Genomic DNA, 21,474 nt, shown 5'->3' with positions numbered 1-21,474 from the left:
ATATATGATTATATATATATATATATGTGTGTGTGTGTGTGTGTGTGTGTGTGTGAATAATAATAATGTATTATAATATACGAATATTTTCACTTAACTTTTCGTATTTTTCACATATGCTGTTTTGTCGATACCTCATATATAACCCAGTTCTGCTTGTTTTTATATGATAACCTTCTCTCGTTTACCCAATAAAAAAATCTGTGGTTCTAGATGGTTTGAAATTAATTAAATCATTTGAGTTCTGAAGAAATCCCTAACCTAACCGCATTGGTTTGCAGTGATGGGAATAACGGCGTTATAAATAACGCCGTTACTAACGTCATTACTTTTTCCAGTAACGTGTAATCTAATTGATTACTCTTCTCATCTTAATAACGCCGTTACCGTTACTGCCAAAAAATGCGGCGCGTTACTATAACTGATGAAGCTGTTTTTTGTTTTTTTCATCAGACCAACTAGATCTCTGCGCGAGAGGCAAATACTTTTTTTTACTGTTCTTCCTTGGTTAGTGGGGAGAGCACGAGACAAGCGCATAAATGCTGACGATTGGCTGAGGTAGAGTAAAATGTCATTGTAAGCCAATCAGAGGTAGAGTTGGGCGGGTGTTCGAAAGCACGCATAGTAGTGATGGGCATTCGGCTCTTTTGACTCAGCTCACTGAAAAGAGCCGGCTCTTTTGGCTCACAAACGGCTCTTTAAATGACTTTGACTATAATATTTCAATTTTTATTACATAATTATTTAATTTCTATAGGCTAAATTTGTAAAAATAGAGTCGGCTCTTCAGATATGCGAGCCAGCTCCCGACGTTCACCTAAAAGAGCCGGCTCTTAGAGTAACTAACTCTTAGAATCGCGAACGACCCATCAAAAGCTCATTCGCGAACGAGTCGATCCATCATCACTAACGGCTAAAAACGCTCATGAATTGCGAACGACCCATCATAACGCATAGTCGGACAGGACAGGACACACAATGAACAACACAAGCCAGTCAGTCAACGAGAGACAGGTATGGCGACGAGCTTAACAAGCTTAATTTAATTTTGCCCAGTTGTGGCCTGTTGAGGGGCAATAAATATCAAAAGTTCCAAAACATCTATTGTGTTATTTGCATTGATCCACTATATAAACATAATATCTACATACATGGCATTTGATTGGAGGCTAGTCTCACTTTGTCCCACAGCAACATTTTTTTTTTTTTAGATGTGTGTACAATGTTTCATGTTTCTGTTAATAATGTATTGTATTAAGTGTCCATTTTATTATAATATTCAGATTTATCATAAATAATTGAACCTGCACATGTATTGTAAGTTCCGTTAAAGAGGGGTAGAGGTGGGGTCACATTTGAGCATTTAAAATTGAATTTTACTTGAAAGTAACGCAATAGTTACTTTTTTAAGTAACTAGTTACTTTTAAAATTTGTAACTGAGTATCTAATTTAGTTACTTTTTGGCAGAAGTAACTGTAACTAATTACTTTTTAAAAGTAACTTGCCTAACACTGTTGGTTTGTGACAGTTACCTACAACATCTCACAACAACTTATACATTAGCAAACATAGGATTACATATGCTTCACAGATCATAGTATAAAACCATAGACTGTAAAAAAATGGATACATTTTAAGTCTGGCCTAAAATAACATGGATAAGAACCATATTTATATACATTCTTATAAATAAATAAAAAATCCATTGATGAACATAATAATCACATACTTGTGCATTTTAATTTTTTTTAATTAAACTTACATTTCAAGGGACAATGAAACTTCTTCAGATTTGGTTGAAGTTAAAACTAAAGGATGGGACTTTTATATATATTTGATCTTATCTTATACATTCTGCTTTAGCTGGAATCTGTAAAACATTATTTTACCCTTATTATAATTATTTTGAATGCAACTTTTTATGTTGTGATTCTTTTTTGTTCCTTTATTTTCATCCATTTTTAAATGGTCTTATATGATTTTTTTTTACATGATTTCTTCTTTCTGTATTATGCATATAAATATTATGCATATAGATATATTCTATAAATGTAATAAATGTGCTAGGCCTATATACATATGTCAGCCTGGCCTGTTACATTTGCCAATTTAAACCCCTTGATCATAATAAAAACAACCCACATCTTTTTTAATTATCCTAAAAGTCACGCTGCTTTAGATGCTTTAAAAAAGAAACAAGCAAAGAAAGACTGATAAAATAAAGTAAAAAATTTGTTTAACAACCTTGAATGAGTTTTACATTAGGACACAAGGATATTTGAACATTTAGCTTGAGTGTGTATTGTTTTGGCTACTATATTGTCACTTCACTATATTATACTGTACTATATATAGGCTTATAAAAATGCAGTGTAGATTTTAAAAAGGTATTTTTCACTGCCCTTCATTCATTGAAGGCATTTCACATTTAGACCAGCAGGCAGCGACATTCAACTGTCGACACAAAAACACAAGTCGCAGGTCAATGACGTCAGTGTACCAACTTTTCTGAAGAGAGCAGATGGAGACTCGTACATCTTATGAGCACAGAAGTTGGGGAAAATATTTTTTTAACGTCACCGAATACGATTTCTGAAATTTTAAACATAAGATAATATGTCTATGAAGTTGTTAAGTGAAAGACACGTAAAGTGAGTTTATGTTTACAAGTGACGTCAGCAGCATGCATAGATGTGAACACAGTTCGTTCACATGGACAGTGTTTATATCATTCCTGATGATAAAACAGCTGCAGTCTGTTATATCATCATCTGTGGAGGTTCAAGTGAATGTTGACAAGCAGCTACGAAACTTGAAGCACTTTTGGAGAAGCACTGGATTCTGGTAGGATAAAACTGTAATGTTGAACACTAAACTTTACTAATATGGTAACTTACAGCGAGTATAAAATTATATTACGGCAAAAGAGTATCATGGTACTACTTTGGACATTGGTTTGCCATTTAAATACCATGAATTACCATTATTTTAAATACCATACATGGTATAGTTATTAATTATCATGGTATTACTGATATAACCACTTTACTTAATAATACTGCCACTTTAAGGGAAACCATAGCACTGCATGATTACACATTCATACATCGCAGTGTTTACATTATACTCAAAACAAAGTAGTAGTCAAGTCAAGTCATCTTCATTTATATAGCGCTTTTAACAATGTAGATTGTTTCAAAGCAGCTTTACAGAGATAAACATAAAATTTACGGTAACAGAGATTGTTTTGGCTTTATAGCGATTTTTGAATAATTATATTTCCAGCTAAAGTTAGTTTTGATTGATTCTCTTCCTACTAGTAGTAAACTAGTAGTAGCAGTAGTACTAGTACTATGGTACATACATGTCCAAACTGTTACCTTATTTAACAAATAAATGAAAGAAAGAAAGAATGAATGAATGAATAAATAAAGTGTGATCATACCATTATAGTTTTTGTACTCTTTTGTTAGTGACATCTACCCCAGCATTTCCAGGAAAACATTGTCTATGTAATTTTTTTAGTGGGTAAATAAATATGAATAAGCACAACATTCACCTTTGTGTCCTGTTTTTGCAGCCCTCCACTGCCACACACTGATGCACTCCTGTACGATCTCAGTCCAGACCAGCAGATGAATCTGGCGTTGATCGGCTCTGTGCCACACAGAGGGATCCAGCAGGTGCGGATACACTGGATGCTGGAGCTGGTGTCCGCACGGTCAGTTACTCCATATTCCCAGAGTCAGACTTCCTCGTCCTCTGTTTGGTGAATGTGAAATATTTTCATATATAACATACTTAGTTTGTGCATGTAAATATGCAAACATTAAGATTGATAATAATATGCATATGCATCTCTCTCTCTCATTAAAAATCTAAACTTTTTTTTTTTTTTTGTCTAAAAACATCTGGGTCAAAGTTAAATTAAAAGGTTTAAGATAAAATTCAAATGATTTACAGTTAATGTTTAAGGTGCAATATTTACGTTATCAAGCATTTATCGAGCAGATGTCTATTGCTTGTTAAAGATTTCGGTAACACTACAATATTTGTTAAAGTTTGTTAATGCATTAGCTAACATGAACTTAAAATGAGCAATATATTCTTAAAGCATCTTTTTTTAACATTAGGTAGTAAAAATTTAACTGGGCATTGTTTCTTCATGTTTGTTCACAGTGCAAACACAAATTTAAACTAAAAAAAATACCGTATTAGTAAATATTGAAATTCTCTTTGATTAAGATTAATAGATGCTGTAGAAGTATTGTTCATTGTTAGTTAATGTTAACTAATATAATCAATGTTAACAAATTAAATCTTATTGTAAAGTGTTACCAATATTTCATTAGTTTTCAGGGGATGAAGTACATTGTATCACATGCATAAATGCTACATGCTATAAAAACTACTTATCTCTCTTATAATCTCTTTTCTCTCTTGGAATCTGCTTTTGACATACTATCTATTTTTCTGTTTGTGCATCGACAAATAATCTTTACTTAAATGCTTTTTTTATATTCTCCATGCATCTCCAAATAAACTAGTTTACTGTAGTACTAATATTTGTTATCTCTGATGTTTGTGTAGAGTTAACAGTGGAGAATATCACTACAACTTCACTCACTTAGACCAGCTGATTGACCTTCTCTGGCAGAACGGACTGCAGCCGGGTATGTAATGCAACAGACACATACAGAGCACAAGATGGTGAAACGGGGCAAGCAAGCTCAGATCAGGAAATATTCATCTTCTACTGGCTTTACTGTCCTGGTCTAAGTTCTGCATTATTTCTTGACGAAGTAGGACTAAGATTTCAAACATTGTTTTTAAAATTCGGAATATCACAGTGAAATCTGTGCCTGCCTAATGTAGGATTAGGCTTCTGCCGATAGGGTTCATTTAAAAACTTTGCATTGTGTCAAAGAGGATTGCTTCTTTTTAAAGGGTTTGAACTGATGGGCAGTGTGTCCAACACCTTCAGCAACTTTGAAGACAAAAGACAAGTTACTGAATGGAGAAATTTGGTCTATTTGATCGCCAAAAGATACATAGGTGAGTATGAGAGTGAAGTTGTAATGTATTAGATAGTGATGATGGATGAAGCACTTGTTGTGCAGTTTGAACCTTTTGTTTTCTAGCCCAGATCTCTTACCACAAAGCTATGTTTGTTCCTGCTGTTTTATATGTGTGCAGGGAAATATGGCCTCAGATTTGTCTCTCAGTGGAACTTCGAGACGTGGAATGAGCCGAACAACCACGACTTTGACAACATCACTGTGTCAATCCAAGGTACAGTCTAATATATATGTTTTGGTGTCTGAGCCAAAACACTGTCATTTCTGCTTATAAGTTTTAATCCAAATGGACTAGAAACAAAATGTTCGTAGATTCTTAAAATCTAGATTCATAGATTTTTTCCCCTTGTATTTTAAGCAGCATTTATCTTGATTAGTCTTCTGACAGTCATGGACGTTGCATTGCATATCTTGCTCTGTTGTTTGAACATCCCGCAATGATTGCTGCAAGTTAATAATAGTCCCAAGTTGCCCAACTTTTAAAATTGTCTTGAGATCCATTGGGATTGTCTTGCGGGAATATAACCTCAGGCCCTGTAATTGCAGCTATATTTTTTGGAAGATCTGGAAGTCAACAATTTTATTGTACCATGTAGAGGGGAAATGTTTAAATAGACATATGTGATTTGCACCAAACTGAACCAGTGTCTACTTTTTATGTCTGTATTTTGAGGAAATTTGTATATGAGCACCCTTAGAGGGATAGTTCACCCAAAAATGAAAATTATGTCATCATTTACTCACCCTCATGTCGTTCCAAACCCGTAAGACTTTCGTTCATCTTTTGAGCACAAATAAAGACCTTTTTCATGAAATCTGAGAGATTTCTGTCTCTCCATTGACAGCTACACAACTACCACTTTGGTACTTCAAAAAGTTCAAAAAGAGATCGTAAAACCAATCCAAATGAATTGAGCGGTTTAGTCCAAATTTTCTGAAGAGACTCGATCACTTTATATGATGAACAGATTGAATTTAGGCTTTTATTCACATCTAAACATTGATCAACTCACACATCAGTTGTGGTAAACGGAAGCTCAAGCATGTTCGATTGACGTGTGAGAACCAATGAGGTTCATTCTCGTGATACGCATCATGTTTGAGCTTCAGTTTGTTCTCGTACGTCGAGCAGATTTGGTTGAGCTTCTGTTTATGTTCACCGATCAATGTTTATATGTGAATAAAAAGCCTAAATTCAATCTGTTCATCAAATAAAGTGACAACAAATGCTGCAATGTAAATCGTCTCTGGATTTATATAGCACCGTCTAAGTTTATGTGTTGTATTTCTCCACATGTTGTTCTCGAGCACAGAAATTATGCGCCTTTGTGGTGTGGACAAAACAAGAAAGTGTCAGACAAGTTTTAATTTGAGTGGTTTTGCTGAGGGCAATCTACCAGCCTCATTGTGGTGACCGTGAATTTCTCCTGCTCCACTCCTCCAGGGTTTCTAAACTATTACGACGCCTGCTCTGAGGGCCTTCGTGCAGCGAGTCCAGTCTTGAAGTTCGGGGGTCCGGGAGACTCCTGTCGTTCTCCACCCCGCTCGCTGTACTGCTGGGAGATGCTGCAGCACTGTTACAACGGCACAAACTACTTTACTGGAGAGACCGGCGTACGGCTAGACTACATCGCACTACACAAGAAGGTACATGAGAGTTTATAAGTAAGGGATAATGTACATCCAGCCGCAAAATAAACTCTGACAGCATGATCAGAACCCAGATGCACGCATCACAGAGCCAATTCAGTGGATGGGGATTATTAGGAGGCCATGATTGGTAGAATGTCTTTTGTTTATTATTTTGGCCGTTTCGCCTCCTGAAATCTTATTTCCTTGTATCCCACTGATTATTTAAATAAAATTTGTTATATCTTTCTACTTTAAAATCTGGTTTCGCTGCGCTTTGTACCTGTCCCAGGACCTGGAGACAGAAGTTCTCTCCCTCTCTCTTAGAAACTGGGCTTGTAACAAGTTAATAACTGAGACACAAGATGGCACCAGCTGCGTTTGCATGATACGAGGGGATATGAGAGACATGAAAGATGTGGATGTGCTAGCCTCAAATGCAAGAACTGATAAAAATGTGTACTTTGAAATACAATGCAAGTCTCTTTTAATAAAAGCATTTGCAAAATGCATAAATGTGAAATTATACAGGATTGCTGGTGATAACTGTCATTATCAGGGAATTAACGTCACGACTGCCCAATCAGAATCAAGCATTTCAGAGACCCGTGTAATAAGTGATAATAAAACGCAAATATACCATGTGAAATCAAGTCCTGACCTAAATTTGTCCTTGTTGAATATCACATTACCGAAGTAAAATGTGTAGAGATAGTTTTTCATGTTGACTTTGATCTTGTTCCTGTAATAAGTATACTGCAAGTTGCTTAAGATAAATAAATGACAAATGAGTAATTGATTTTTGATTATTGTAGTATGTATTTCTTTGTTTTGCAGGGAGGTGGAAGCTCGCTGCCCATCCTGCAGCAGGAAGTGGCCACTGTACGCGAGATCCAGCAGCGGTTTCCTCAGTTTGGTTCTGTACCGATCTACAATGACGAGGCTGATCCGCTGGTTGGCTGGAACAAACCGCTCACCTGGAGAGCGGATGTCACCTATGCAGCCATGGTGGTTAAGGTACACGAGAGTGCTGTGTTTCTCTGTTCTCGCTCTAATCTCTCATTTCACCAACTGTGCTTTTCTGTGATCAGTAGGACATGATGATTTACATGAGGACATATTCCTTTCAACATCCTGGTCCTGAAGCAGAATTCAGCCAATCATATTGTCCTCAGCCCATTCCTTAATAGCAAAAACTACTTAAAATGGTTTGACAAATAAAATTGTCTTTCCTCAGCTGGTGTATTTCCTATTAAAACAGAAAGTTGGAGCAAGACAGATGAAAATTTTAAGTGGCCAATAGCTAATAGTAGGTATGCACAATTAATCAAAATAAAACAGAAATCATGAGATAACTAACTAATAATTGTTAATAACTATTTTATGATTATCATAATAATAATGATAATATATATATATATATATATATATATATATATATATATATATATCATTACTATTTTCAGAAAAAAATCACAATTAAACTTTTTCCACCTTATTGACCTCAAACCTAAAGACACAAAATATTGTTATTTCTAATGTTTTTATTTTTTAAATTTCTTAAATGATTTGCTTTCTTTTATATGATTCGTTAAAGCTTGTTAGTTCAGTGAGTCTAGGTATATTTGGTGCAGTATCACAGTCTCCTTTCATGCCTCTGGTGTTGTAGGTCATCTCACAGCATCAAAACCTGCTCATCGCTGACCAGAACAGTACCGTCAACTACACGCTGCTTAGCAACGACAATGCTTTCCTTAGTTACCACCCACACCCGTTTACCCAGCGCACGCTCACCGCTCGATTCCAGATCAACAACACAAACCCGCCACACGTGCAGTTTCTGCGGAAACCTGTCCTGACTGTGATGGGCCTGTTGGCATTGTTAGGTAATGAACATTTATAATGAATCATCAGTGTTAGTGGGTGATATAACAGTTAACCCTTGTGTTATGTTGCGGGTCAATTTGACCCGTTTCGCTTTTCTAGTTGTTGGAAATACTGGTTAACCTTTGTTTTTTTTCTTGATATTTTGTGACTTTTTCTCATTTATCATGATGAACATGCATGCAAAGTTTCAACATGCTGATGTGTTTTGACATATACAAACAAAATTACTATTACGTTCGTGATGTTCGCGGGTCAATTTGACCCTCATAGACAGCCATTCAAAAGCAACTGTACAGACACAAAATAAAAACATTTATTTTCTGTATGTAAGGGCACTTCAACTCCAGTTCTAACGTGCAAGTGTATCTAAAAGTGATCTAACCCCAACCAAACACACTTGAAAAAGCTAAAATCACAGTGTTTAGAATTATTTGCAAATTACAGATGAAAATCTTTGTCAGACACAGATAGTAAAATAAGCTCTCATTTCAATATTCAAGATATCTAACATGCCTAGCTTTTAACCAAAACTTTTAATGTAGGATTTTCAAAGGCAGCTTCACAGAGCCAAAAAATTAATAAAAAACATTTATTTGATGTATGTTTTTGTTATGTTTGGTTTCTCACTTCCCTGTGAGTGAATAATGAAACTAGGGAACTAGGTCTTAGGAAACTAGGGAAAGTTAACTTAGGAAAATTAAAAAATTTCATTATACAGCAAAATTGTATTGCTCAGTTACGATGTTCAAAGCATAAAATGTAAAAAAAAAAAAAAAGTAAAAAGAAATTATATGCAAAAAAAAACAAGTACCGGTATACTGTTTATTTTCCAATTTTGTCAAAAATTTGTTTAATTTTTTTTTTATAAATCATATTTTCAGATATAATGTTTTTGTAATGTTTGACAAATGTTGATATTAAAAGTTTACAGTTTGTATCTAAATCTTTGTTGTTTTTCATAGTGTGATTTTTGAGGAATTGTATTGAATCCAATTAGGGTCAATTTGACCCGGTCCATAAAGGGTGTACACAGAATTCGAACAGTGCACAATTATGTCAAACTGTATAATTAGCTAAAGAAGTTCTAAACATCAAATAAAATCCAGGCCTGGCCTCTCTCGTCCTTCACCGTGGCCCTCGGCCTCGTCCTGCTCGCCACAAAATGCTTATATCGCCCACTACTACTGAATATCAAATAGTTATAATAGTATACATAATAATTGTTTGGAATTGTTGAACTTGTTGATTATGCATTTGTTGCATCTATGGAATTACAGTAACCTGCAGTGCAGATAAACACAGTGGCATTCATGAGAGTTTGGGATAATCTCATATTCATTTACTGTTCCTCAGGTGAGACTCAGGTGCAGGCTGAGGTGTTGACTGTGAATTCTTCAGTGGGTGTGTTGGCCACCGTTCACGTCCCTCAGGTGCGGTACACAGCCGATAGCTGGCAGACCACCGTCCTGCTGTATAACAGCAGAGATAACCAGACCTCCTCCACCGCTGACATCATCAGTCTGCGTCTCGCTGGAATACCTCAACGTGTGGGTCAGTAACCACAAAAGACCACCCTATGCAATAAAAATACAAATCATTTCTGTTATTTGCTCAAGAATATAGAATTGAATAGAACTTAGGCTTGTCACTACACCAAATTGGACAAACCTCACAGGTTTCATAACTCAATATCACCATATAACGAATTAATCATTTGAATGAATTAATAATTAATACTAATTATTACAAACAACTATTATAAGTATATCCAACCTTACCTGGATACATACAGTACACTCACGTTAAACTGTATGTACTATATAGCGAATCATATCTGCTCGATTCTGTATATCTTTGAAAAATGTCAACTATATTATCATCCAGCTCTTTATCTAAATTTGTATATATAAGTATGTCCAACTTTATCCGCATACATACAGTATACCAGTGGTTCCCAAACATGTCCTCTCAAGGCAACACTGCAGGTTTTCTTTATCTCCCTAATCAAACACTCCTGATTCAACTCATCAGCTCATTAACCCATGTGATAATGAGCTGATGAGTTGAATCAGGTGTGTTTGATTAGGGAGATAAAGAAAACCTGCAGTGTTGGGGTGCCTTGAGGACAGGTTTGGGAACCACTGCAGTATACTCGTGTAGGGTGACATATACTATATAGCAAATCTCAACTTGATCATTTATATCGTTGAAAAATGTAAACTATATTATCGCACAGCTCCCATCTGCTAAATGCGACTTTAAGATATTATAAACATTAAAGGGGTGATGAACTGAGAAATCAAATTTTCCTTGAGCTTTTGACATCTAAGAGGTCATCAAATTATAAGAATATCCTGTAAGTTTCAGAACTGAAAACGTCCTTGTTAGTCCAATAAAAGCTTTTATTGACACCAGGCTCAGCAAACGACTCGTTTTTCAAAGTGGGGAACTATGACGACAAAGAGGATAAAACACCAACCCCCGCAGAAGAAGATCAACGCCTACTTCAACACGGCCGGTTTAGCCCCGCCCACCGATTCGCGCATTACACGAAACTCATTATAATATGCAAAAATGTTATCCACTCACAGCAGTGGGCGAAGTCTGCAATGCCAGACGCCCATAAAAACCGAGCGTTTTTGAGCTAGGCTCAAAACTAGGGTAGAAAATAGCCTATTGCTTATTCATTTTGATGTTTTTGAACGTAAAAACCAAGCGAACGTCATAAGTTGACCTCAGACAACAATATAAAAATTTTTAAAAAGCCAGTTCATGACCCCTTTAAGATTTTTTTTAAAGCTGCTTTGAAACTATGTGTATTGTATATAACAAAAATACAGAATATGCTTGTATTTATAGTTCTATCCTGCCTGTGTTTGTAGGTCTGATGTATGTGACACACTACATGGATAATAACGTGACAAACCCCTTTAAACTGTGGGAGAGCATGGGCAGCCCTGACTATCCCAATGAACAGCAGTTCAAAACCCTGCGGAGCCAAGAGGTTCAACACACACACATGCACACTCCTTCATAACACACATTTTTATTGATGACTTCCATGAAGTTTGCTTATAATGTTACTGGTTTCTTAGTTTTTGCTACTGTACCTTTAAGAATTCTGTGTGTTTTTTATATGCACTAAAAAATGAAATGGTGTAGAAACAATTTTCACTCTTTTTTTTAACTTGTACAAAAATGGCATTATATGACCCCTTTAAAATTGCTAGTAAATTTCACAAATAATTACAAAGAATCGGCAAGTAACACATTGACTTAAATGTGAAATTTTGAAGTAGAAAGACTGAAATAGTAATTTTCAGTAAAATATACTCCCATAAACTTTTTTATTTACTATAGTGGCCAAAAGTGATTTCCGGACGGGCTATTTGTTTTTAATGACCCTACAAGTTCAATTAAACCATCAAAATATCAGGAAAATATTTTATGCTTTTAAATATTTTAAATGGCAGAACAAAACACTAAAGTTGGTTATGGTATTTATCTGACAAAGTTATTGAGCAATAAAAGGCAAACTACAGCTACAGGTTTTATTAGCAAAAAACAAACATAGCTCACAGGAAAAAGCATACATTGACTATAACATAATCAGTTATTAATATTTTGTTGGTTCTCTCTTGGTTTTGCAAGTGTTCATAATTTCTTTGAATGACTGCGTGGCCAAAAGTTATGTCAGTACAATTTGACTTGTTTCATTGACTTCACGCACAATTACACGTACAAAATCTTTAACTCATTTTTTATAATATTTGAATAAAAAGTGAAGATGTAAATTTTCCTAGGCTGGACATCACTTTTGGCCACTACTGTACATCCTAGAAAAATACTTTTTCAGTGTTGCTGGGCATGTGTTAATGTGCGTATGATTGCGACTTCATAACCTTTATGGTTATCATAACCTTTATGGTTTTGCAGCTTATTTTATATAAATATCTACATAAAACATCAAAATCACAAGCCAAGAGTGAGAAAAGCGAGTCTTTAAATGAATGTGTATGTCGTAGGACCCACAAACTGATGGACCTCTGCCGGTCCCATCCGATGGCTCTCTGACGCTGAAGACAATCCTCCCTGTCCCCTCAGTGCTGCTTGTACACATATGTGCCCAGTCTAAAGAAAAGCCCAACCAGGTCAGTGGACACTTGACATCACAGCTCTCATTAAATGCATCTGACACCAAAAGGTTACACTACCAGTCACGCTTAACTGAATTTATTTCTCATGATTTTAAAAACATTTTGATCTGGAGGCTGATGCTGAAATACCCAATTTATATTTGTCTACAAAACTAATTTCATGTTTATGTATGTGAACTCCATTAATATTGTTTAAAAGAATCCCAGGATGCACCTCATGAAGCTTAGTAAGCCACCATTTTCCAGGCTTTAGACCTGCCCTTGAGTTTAATATCATTTAATGTCATGATGTGGAGTGAATTTATAGCATCTGCTGTTCACCTATGCCCCAAAATTGTGTCTGTCTGTGCATGAAATTAATTTAAGTTTGATTGCAAAACTTCTGCATTCCAGGTGCATGGTATTATTTTCAGATATTTAGAAACTTTGTGGTTTGGTTTTAATATTGCAGTTATCGTTCTGCAGGTGAACGGGGTGCGTTTCATAACCGTCACCAAAGGACAAGTTCTGATCATTTGGAAGGATCACTGCATCGGCACGAAGTAAGAACTGTTTAAATACAGCAGTTCATCAAACTAGTTCATTCAAACTATAAATGTAATTTGCATGCCATTTGTAGGTGTATAAAGACATACGAAGTGGAATTTTCCAAAGATGAGACCACTTTCCAGAGGATTAATCACAGAGACACTATTTTCACATACTTCACTTTTTCTCCAGGTATGAATTCAATTGAAATCAAAATGTATGAGTTCAAGCACTGATCCATATAGTATTGACCTGCTTGTGTTTTTCCCTGCACAGAGAGTCTGGAGGTCAGGGGTTACTACAGAGTGAGAGCCGTGGATTACTGGGGAAGAAATGGAGAATATTCTGTCACAGAGAAATATTCAGAGAACCGGTAGTCTTGATCAGCCAGACTTTTGACTGTCCACCAGGGTTATTATAGTTAAAGGGATAGTTCACCCAAAAATGAAAATTGTTATAATTTCTCACCCTTATGTCATTCCAAACCCGTAAGTCTTTCATTCATCTTCAGAAAGAAAATTAAGATCTTTTTGATGAAATCTGAGAGCTTTCTGTCTCTCCATTGACAGCTATGCAACTTTCAAGCCCCAGAAAGTTAGTAAAGAAGATATAATTTAAGTAATCCAAAGCAATCTTCATTTGTGAGCGAAACTCACATTTTTAGATGAACTACCCAAAATATGAACAAATACTAAGTGTCTCAATGACACTAAAATAACTGTCCACATACATTATAGTTTACTTACTTATTTTAACCAACAAACATTAATAAATACAAGATGACATTGGGTTGACCAACATAAAGTTCCTCAAACGAAACTCTTCAGTATCAAATATTTGATCGCACTAACCTAGCTTTGGCAAATACAATAACAAGTTTGTAAAAAGCACACAACTTGAAAACAACTATTTAACCAGCAGACTTATACAAGTCTGTGCACCCTACTAACTGAAGTTGCATAAAGCCAGCCAATCACATTAGGGCTCGCCACAACAAGAATTGTTTTTTCAGTATACATAAAAGACAGTCCACAGGCATATGCCATCTGGGATAAAAATGAATTGGTTAATTTTTTTAATAATCTGAAGTTTTATTTACTGGATTTCTCATAAGATTGACTGTTTAATTTAAAATGCTGCTGTCTCAGTTCATACTTTGAACCACCTAGACATATCAATTATTTTTATACATCAAAATTAAACCAAGAAATAGGGGTGAACAGTTTATTAATAAATATTGGTGGGGATGTTTACCAAAGCGAAACTCTGATTCAGTGTATATTTAACATAGTATGTACTACATCTGTATCATGTTGCAATCAAAGATTCTTCAATTAAAGAACAAACCAGTGTCATATCAGAGAAAATTTATACAAGGTCATACACATATTTGCATGTACTCAGTGATTATTTCACAAAAACAGGTATTAGTCTGGCATAACCTATTAGAGAAAACATTGAAAGGTGTGAAATGGGCACTGTAAAATCAAAATGGCAGAATACAAGCATCATTAGTTATCCAGTCAGATAACAAGATTTTTACAATGACACGATAAAACCGACATTTTGGGCAGCTCATTTCAGGATTGTGTCCTCACTAGCTGTTGAATACAAAACAAAAAAAGGAAGTCAGGATAACCAAATGAGCAAGCAATTCCAATATTCACTTGATGAATTTGCAGAAGAATAACTATTAAACTGTCAAGGTGAAACCTTACCTTCTGCTATTTGTTTAGCAATGCGTTCCTTCTCCTCTCGCACCTTCTTCTCCTCCTCTTCTATTCTCCTCTCCTCCTCTGCGATTGGTTTCAGATTATCTGGAGATAAAGAAAAGCTTTTGTAACTTTATCAAGTGTGTGAACATTTTTAAACTATCAGCACCATTTTGGCCACAAACTTTCATTCTTGTATATTTTTTAATTAATTAAACCAATATATGTAGTTCAGACCTACAGAAACATGCACTCTAGACTTCCACAAGCAATCTGTTAAAAGGGAGTGTATGCATGTATGTGTATTTATATTTTATATATATATATATATATATATATATATATATATAAACACGGTTAATGTTTTATGAATGGTTTAAAGGTCCTTCTGTCCACAGAATGCCATTTGAACACCTGTCTGACTGTTTCAGATCAACTTGCTTGTTCTTACCATATCTGCGCTTTCCATAGAGAATGCCAACAAGCAATGCAGACCATCTGGCTGTCTGAAAGACAAAATAAATCTCATTAGTATCAGTAATTTTGTTTTTATTAACAGAGAAGGAAGGTAATATCGTGACGGCCATTTTAAAAGACGTCAAAACATCACAGCCCGCTCTGACAGAATGAGGGAAAGATAGTCCTGTAGACGCCATTCTTCGTTTAAATCGAGTAATAAACATCTTGAATGATGGATTTGTTAAGACAAACCTTAATCAGCGGCGACACTTGCACTGGAGGAACCATTTCGCCAAACTTCAGGACCGCACTCAGTACCAGCTCAGTACGCAGAGGTCAGAGAAGCGCAAGAGCACAGCGAGAAGAAGTTAGGCTTATGAGCTCGCTGACGTCATACCGCCACCTGCAGGACTGGAGAGCAACCGCGGTGTCGTCGACGAGTCCGAAAGAGGTTTGCCATTCTTTTTATTAATATACTAATAATAATACTATAAATATATGTGTTGCTAAAATGTATATTGATAGAGGATGTTCCTCCCAACCAAGGTTTCTTCCTCACATCTTGGGGAGGTTTTTTTTGTCATTAGCCACCTTGTAACTGCAGTGTAAACCATTATTTTTTAAGTTGTAAACAATAATTTTGGAGTAGGCCTACTAATTCAGTGTTTCTACAGTACTTAAAAATTCCACGTTTAATTCAATATGTTACTTGTCTTGCCGTTTCTTTGTAATCTTTTATGAAATGTACTATTAGCTAGCCTACTGTTAAGTGAAAATTGTTTCCTAGCCCTTTTCAAGTAAATCCTACTCCATTATGTTTATTATTATAGAAAACAAAAAATACAGAATGGCAATATATTATATACCAGGGAGCAAGAAAAATAAAGATTCACTGTTTTCACAGCTTTCTTATTAGAAGAAAATATTTAGCCAAAAACAAATTAAGATTGAACAACATCCAAATCTTCTCTCTCATAATGCGTATATAACCAGGAATAACATTTTCATTTTTCAAAGAGATATCAGGAATTATACCACAAAAAAAAAAAAAAAAACTCAAAATGTTTTTCCAGAGATTCTTAGTAAACTCAATACCAAAACAGATGAGACCATTTTAGAAGTATTAAGTCACTATATGTCACTCTTAAGTTTTGTGACAATTTGACCTAACTGAACCCAAAGGCTTGTATGGTCTCCGAGAAATTGCTGAGAACAAATAAGGAATTGTTATGTCTCTGGAGGCTAAATACGGTGTTAATTTAATTGGACACATCAGGGAAACTTTGTAAATTAGATTAACTCTATTTGTAAATTAGATTAATCTTCTATTGTGGTTGTCAGACAGGTCGAGTCAGGTAAGGTTAGAAGCAGAACCTTATTTCACCAAGTTTAACATGGTTCTGGATCAGCATCTTTATTGATCCTGGAACAACATTCCAATCAACCAATCAGATTTGAGGAACCAGTTTACAGTTTATGTCAAGTTTAGGCTCACAAGGTTAGGTGCTTCTACATCAGTGTTATTCACTATCATTTCCCTCTGATTTTAGGGATAACTTATGGGGTTAGGTTTGTGGAAAATCAGGACTTGCAAAGTAGAACGTCAACTGTGAGGATAATGCAGGTCAGTGTGTCTAAATGTGCTTCTATAACCAGGCGAAAAGCATAACATAATTTAAAAAAAGCAGAACTACAGTGGTACAGAGTTACAAAAACAAAACATAATGTCCAAACATTAAAATGTACTTTATTGCTTTAGTACAACTTCATTACCAAAGATGTGTTCATCATGCTCAAGGATCAGGTAACTGAGAAATAACAGACTGCAAGTATGTACAGTTTAATCGTTTACTTTTGGCACTTTTACATGAGAGGCTTTTTAGAAAATGTTCCCTTTTACGTTTTTGGGAACTCAATTTTACTAGTGTTTACGAAACAGTGTCATAAGTTTCGATGCAGCCAAATTCTTTTAGTTTCTTCTTGGCTCTCAGGATGAAGTTAACCTTCCCTCTGTTCTTCATGTTGGAAGTGTATTCATGAGACTTCAGTTTGGCGTAGTAATCTGAGAATTTATTGAAGAGTAGGGAGATTGGAAGGCCATTCAAAATGATCCCAAAGGAAATGCAGCCAAAGGCAAATATCCGCCCCAATAGGGTCTCTGGATACATGTCACCATAGCCTACAGTAGAGATGCTCACCTGGAATGAGAAGTTATTGCAAAACTGATCAAAATAAATAATTAACCCAACCTTGTGTTGTTGCAAACCCCTATGACTTTCTTTCTTCCATAGAAAACTGAAGGAGAAGTTTAGCAGAACGTTACGTCACACAGTGAAAGTGGATGCGGACCATAAGAGGTAAAGCTCCAAAAACACCATGCAAACTTCATAAAAGTAGTTCAAATGACTTGTGCACCATTTTCCAAACCTGAAGACGTATAATAGATTTAGATAGAGTCTTTATTGTCCCATAGGGACAATCATTGTATCCCAGGATAATCATTTTATCCCATTTCACTGAAAATTCTCTGTAAATCATGTTTGACAAGCATAATCATCATTCACTTTTATTGTACGGAAAAGAGCAGAGGATTTTGTGCTATAGAGAGCAATAGTGCCAGTCCACTTTTTTTGAGCGGCCTTGGTTCTGTAAGTATTTCTCCTATAGGGATTTTTTTTTTTTAAAAACCTTTGTTTAAGAGTTATAAGTTATAATAGTTATAAGCCATGCACCAAACCAGCCATCTACAAGAGGAATCACAACATTTGAAAATTGGACGAAAAGACAAAGGCTGTGGGAATAATATGCATGCAAATGTTTAAGTAGTTTGAGAGTGTGAGGAGACTGACTCTATCACAAAGCTAAAGAGTTATTTTGGCACGATTTGCATGTTGCGATTCTCTGATTGGTAGAGATTTCTCTGCTGTATCATGGTTAATGCCACTTTTCACCAGGAATTCCACTGTTAAACATGATTATTTAAAAATGTAACATACCATCGATTAATAACCTCGTAGCTCATTGTAGGTCTGTCTTTAAAGGTTTATCTTTCAAATTCCCCTGTAAAATGAATGGGATTTTACCTCTAGAACTTGACTGTTGCACATTATCAAGATCTCCTTTTGCGTTTTCCACAGAAAAAAGAAAGTGATACTGGTTTCGAAAGACATTAGGGTGAGTACTGAGTAACATCATCTATATCATATATGCATGATAAATAGAAATAATGTTTACTTACAGATGCCCACCACCAAGAATGTGGAATGCTGGTAAAGTTGGTATTAGGGGCGTCAAATTCAACGCTATAAACCATGGCAGAGAATGTGAAGATCCCCATGGCAATAAAGAGAAAGAGACACCCCACCTGGTGATAGCACTGCCTCAACGTGAAGCCAAACGCTCTCAGCCCCGTGGAGTGACGGGCCAGTTTCAGAACCCGAAAAATACGCATGAGTCGCATGATTCGCAGCACTTGTCCAACCTTGCTCACTTGACCTACAGTCTGCATGTCCGCATTTTGTTTCCCAGGAACCAAGTCCTCAAAGGTCTCGAGCACGAACTGCAGCAACTGCGGTAGGATGGCCATGAGGTCTACTGCGTTCAGTATGCTCTTAACAAAGCAACAGATATCTGGGGTTGAAACCAGACGCAACAGGTACTCAGTGGTGAAGAAGGTTATGCACAGAGTCTCTACGAACTCTCCGTATGGCTTGCCACTAAACTGGTTAGTAGATGCCATGTTCTCCATTTCTTCCACCGTAGACAGAGTCATCGTGACCAGCGACACCAGCACAAACATACTCGAGGCGACTGCCATGAGTTTCGCCTGGACCGAGGAGAACGGATTCTCCATGAAGTTCCAAAGTGACCGCCGCGTCTCGCCGAGAAACATGCTGTCGAACGCCTCCTCGTTTTCTTCGACTACCACCTCCGCCTCCAGTTCCTTCTGAACCTTGAGCTGTTCGCACAACTCGTCGTGTTTCTCCTCGAGCAGGATCCGACAGCACCGTTGAGAGTATTTGATCCGAACGCCCCAGTAATTGATCTCCTCCAAGAAGTTCCTCGGACAGAGCTCTTCCTTGATCCACAGCACACCGGTCCTGTAGAAGTTGAAGATGCTGTTGAAGACGTCTGGATCTCGGTCGAAGAAATATTCGTTGTCCTTCACGACGTAGTCATCGCAGAGGTTCAGCTTCATGTTGAGGTCAGTGTAGGTGGCCAGTCGGCCAATTCTGCTCTGTGGGTATCTCGCTGCCATCTTGTAGGTGATACGGTAGGACTTTCCTCCAACGTTGAGGTTAAGCGTGCAATTCCTGCTTGGTGATATGCTGGTAAACCATAACGAAGGCTCTGAATACCTCTCAACCTCCCCATCGTCGACATCCTCAAAGATGTCATAGATATCCGCCTGTAGTTCGCTTAAGGAGCTCCACTGTTTCACCAAACACTCTTTAGCGAATGGGACGGTGTCGTCTATTGACTCAGAAGTTGCTAGTTTGCAGTTGGGAAAGAGGCTCTGTCTCCTGTTTCTCTGATCACTGAACATCCTCTCAGTCTTCCGCTATCCTCCTAGAGGAGGATAGCTAGTGTACAGCGCGCCTGTAAATCTCAGAGCTTTACTGACACTAAACCTACTCTGTTTAAGTATAAAGAGACAGGCAGGAGGAAGCACCAGTCCTCTAATGCCATCTATAAGGAGCTAAGAGTTCAACTTAAATGCCATTATCCGTTAAGCCTTTGCTTGAGGGTGAAGTCTGCTTTGGATTCTTTGAAATGACACGCTTGCTAATGAATGTCAATGAATGAATATCAAGTTCCCCAAACAAGACCCCTTTCAACATTCAAAGGCTTATTTATAAACTGCTTCTAAAATATGGGCATCTTTATCTAGTTCATGATAGAGCAGGTGTTTACTAGACTAGAGGATAATGATAGTATAACATTTAAACAAGCAGCCAAACAGAAGTAAGTGGACATGAAGGAATTCATGAATGAAGGAAACGGTCACATGATCCGTCTGAAATCATTCTAATATGCTTTTTGCTCAAGAAACATTTATTATTATTATCAATGTTGATTTTTTTTTTTTGCTGCTTTATATTTGTGGTGGAAAATGATACACCATTCAAAAGTTTGAGGTATTTGATTTAAAAAAAAAAGAGTAATAGTTTTATTCAGCAAGGACACATTAAATAGATCAAAAGTGACAGTAAAGACATTTATAATGTTACAAAATGTTTATTTTTTAAAAGATAATGTTATTTTGAGCTTTTTAATAATCAAAGATATATACAGTATGACTTTATATAAAACTGGTGAGGAGGAATGCAGGATTGAAAATGTGATCATGACATAAATATTTCTTTGAATAATGTATGCAGGGTTTATCTGCTTTCAAAAACAAAACAAATTCAAATGGACATGAATCTAGAGTTGTAAACACTGGAAAGAGCAGGACAGATAATGCAAAGTCACTTAAGGTAACCGGGTCATTAAGACCTTCGAGATTAGCCGTTAGGTTTCAACATGATATAATGAGAAAACATACCAATGTGATTCGTATGGAAAAGTAATATTTTTTAGAAAGAACCCCACCCTAAACCTAACCATCATGAGATCTATGAGTGAGATTGTACAAATTCATACAAATTAGCCACCAATTTGTCAAAATGTAAAATAATTACGAATAAGAGAGTATTGTTAAGTTCAGTTACTGTAATTATTCCTATTAACTTTTAGGGTTGTGAAGATATTCTTTGCATGAGTTTTGTATAACCCCATGATGTTTATGACTTTTTCCTAATTGCTATATTGTTCTTAGAATAATAAAAGGAAATATATGAAGAGTTCAGATGCAAAAGCCTATAAGTGCCATCTGAAATTCTCTTCTAGAATGATCATTTTTATCAATCTCGTATATTTAAGTTTAGTAATTTCACTTAAGTGACAATTAATAGGTAATTTTCATTGCCATTTAAGTGAAATTACTGAACTTAAATATACGAGCTTGGTCAAAATTATCA

General features: G+C 36.1%; 2 protein-coding genes across 2 annotated transcripts; one reads left to right on the top strand and one right to left on the bottom strand.

Annotated features, from left to right (window-relative positions):
* The first annotated feature begins 2,495 nt into the window (after window positions 1-2,495).
* Window positions 2,496-13,819, top strand: idua (alpha-L-iduronidase). Its single transcript, XM_056254805.1, has 14 exons — window positions 2,496-2,845; window positions 3,582-3,722; window positions 4,592-4,674; window positions 4,949-5,056; window positions 5,198-5,293; window positions 6,524-6,726; window positions 7,546-7,725; window positions 8,378-8,594; window positions 9,949-10,146; window positions 11,478-11,599; window positions 12,621-12,746; window positions 13,218-13,294; window positions 13,372-13,472; window positions 13,557-13,819. Exons 1-14 carry the CDS (start codon window positions 2,661-2,663, stop codon window positions 13,655-13,657), a joined length of 1,938 nt encoding a protein of 645 aa, XP_056110780.1. The 5' UTR covers window positions 2,496-2,660; the 3' UTR covers window positions 13,658-13,819.
* A 3,557-nt stretch (window positions 13,820-17,376) lies between these two features.
* On the bottom strand, window positions 17,377-20,088 carry kcnv2b (potassium channel, subfamily V, member 2b). Its single transcript, XM_056254807.1, has 2 exons — window positions 18,690-20,088; window positions 17,377-17,649 (listed from the first exon to the last, which is right to left on the bottom strand). Exons 1-2 carry the CDS (start codon window positions 19,995-19,997, stop codon window positions 17,380-17,382), a joined length of 1,578 nt encoding a protein of 525 aa, XP_056110782.1. The 5' UTR covers window positions 19,998-20,088; the 3' UTR covers window positions 17,377-17,379.
* Between the last annotated feature and the right edge of the window lie 1,386 nt (window positions 20,089-21,474).

The sequence above is a fragment of the Rhinichthys klamathensis genome, unplaced genomic scaffold (assembly GCF_029890125.1).
Source record: "Rhinichthys klamathensis goyatoka isolate OS25496 unplaced genomic scaffold, OSU_Roscu_1.1 h1tg000114l_1, whole genome shotgun sequence".
Taxonomy (NCBI): Eukaryota; Metazoa; Chordata; class Actinopteri; order Cypriniformes; family Leuciscidae; genus Rhinichthys; species Rhinichthys klamathensis.
Note: the sequence above shows the minus strand (reverse complement) of the source record. Positions and strands in the feature narration are given on the sequence as shown.

Bases quoted from the DNA above. Each gene is read 5' to 3' on its own strand.
- idua (XM_056254805.1), top strand. From the start codon at position 2,661: ATGTTTACAAGTGACGTCAGCAGCATGCATAGATGTGAACACAGTTCG. The intron at 12,747-13,217 runs GTCAGTGGACAC...ATCGTTCTGCAG, and splicing joins CTAAAGAAAAGCCCAACCAG to GTGAACGGGGTGCGTTTCAT. The intron at 13,473-13,556 runs GTATGAATTCAA...TTCCCTGCACAG, and splicing joins ATACTTCACTTTTTCTCCAG to AGAGTCTGGAGGTCAGGGGT.
- kcnv2b (XM_056254807.1), bottom strand. From the start codon at position 19,997: ATGTTCAGTGATCAGAGAAACAGGAGACAGAGCCTCTTTCCCAACTGC. The intron at 17,650-18,689 runs GTAAGTAAACAT...TTCTCATTCCAG, and splicing joins ATTCTTGGTGGTGGGCATCT to GTGAGCATCTCTACTGTAGG.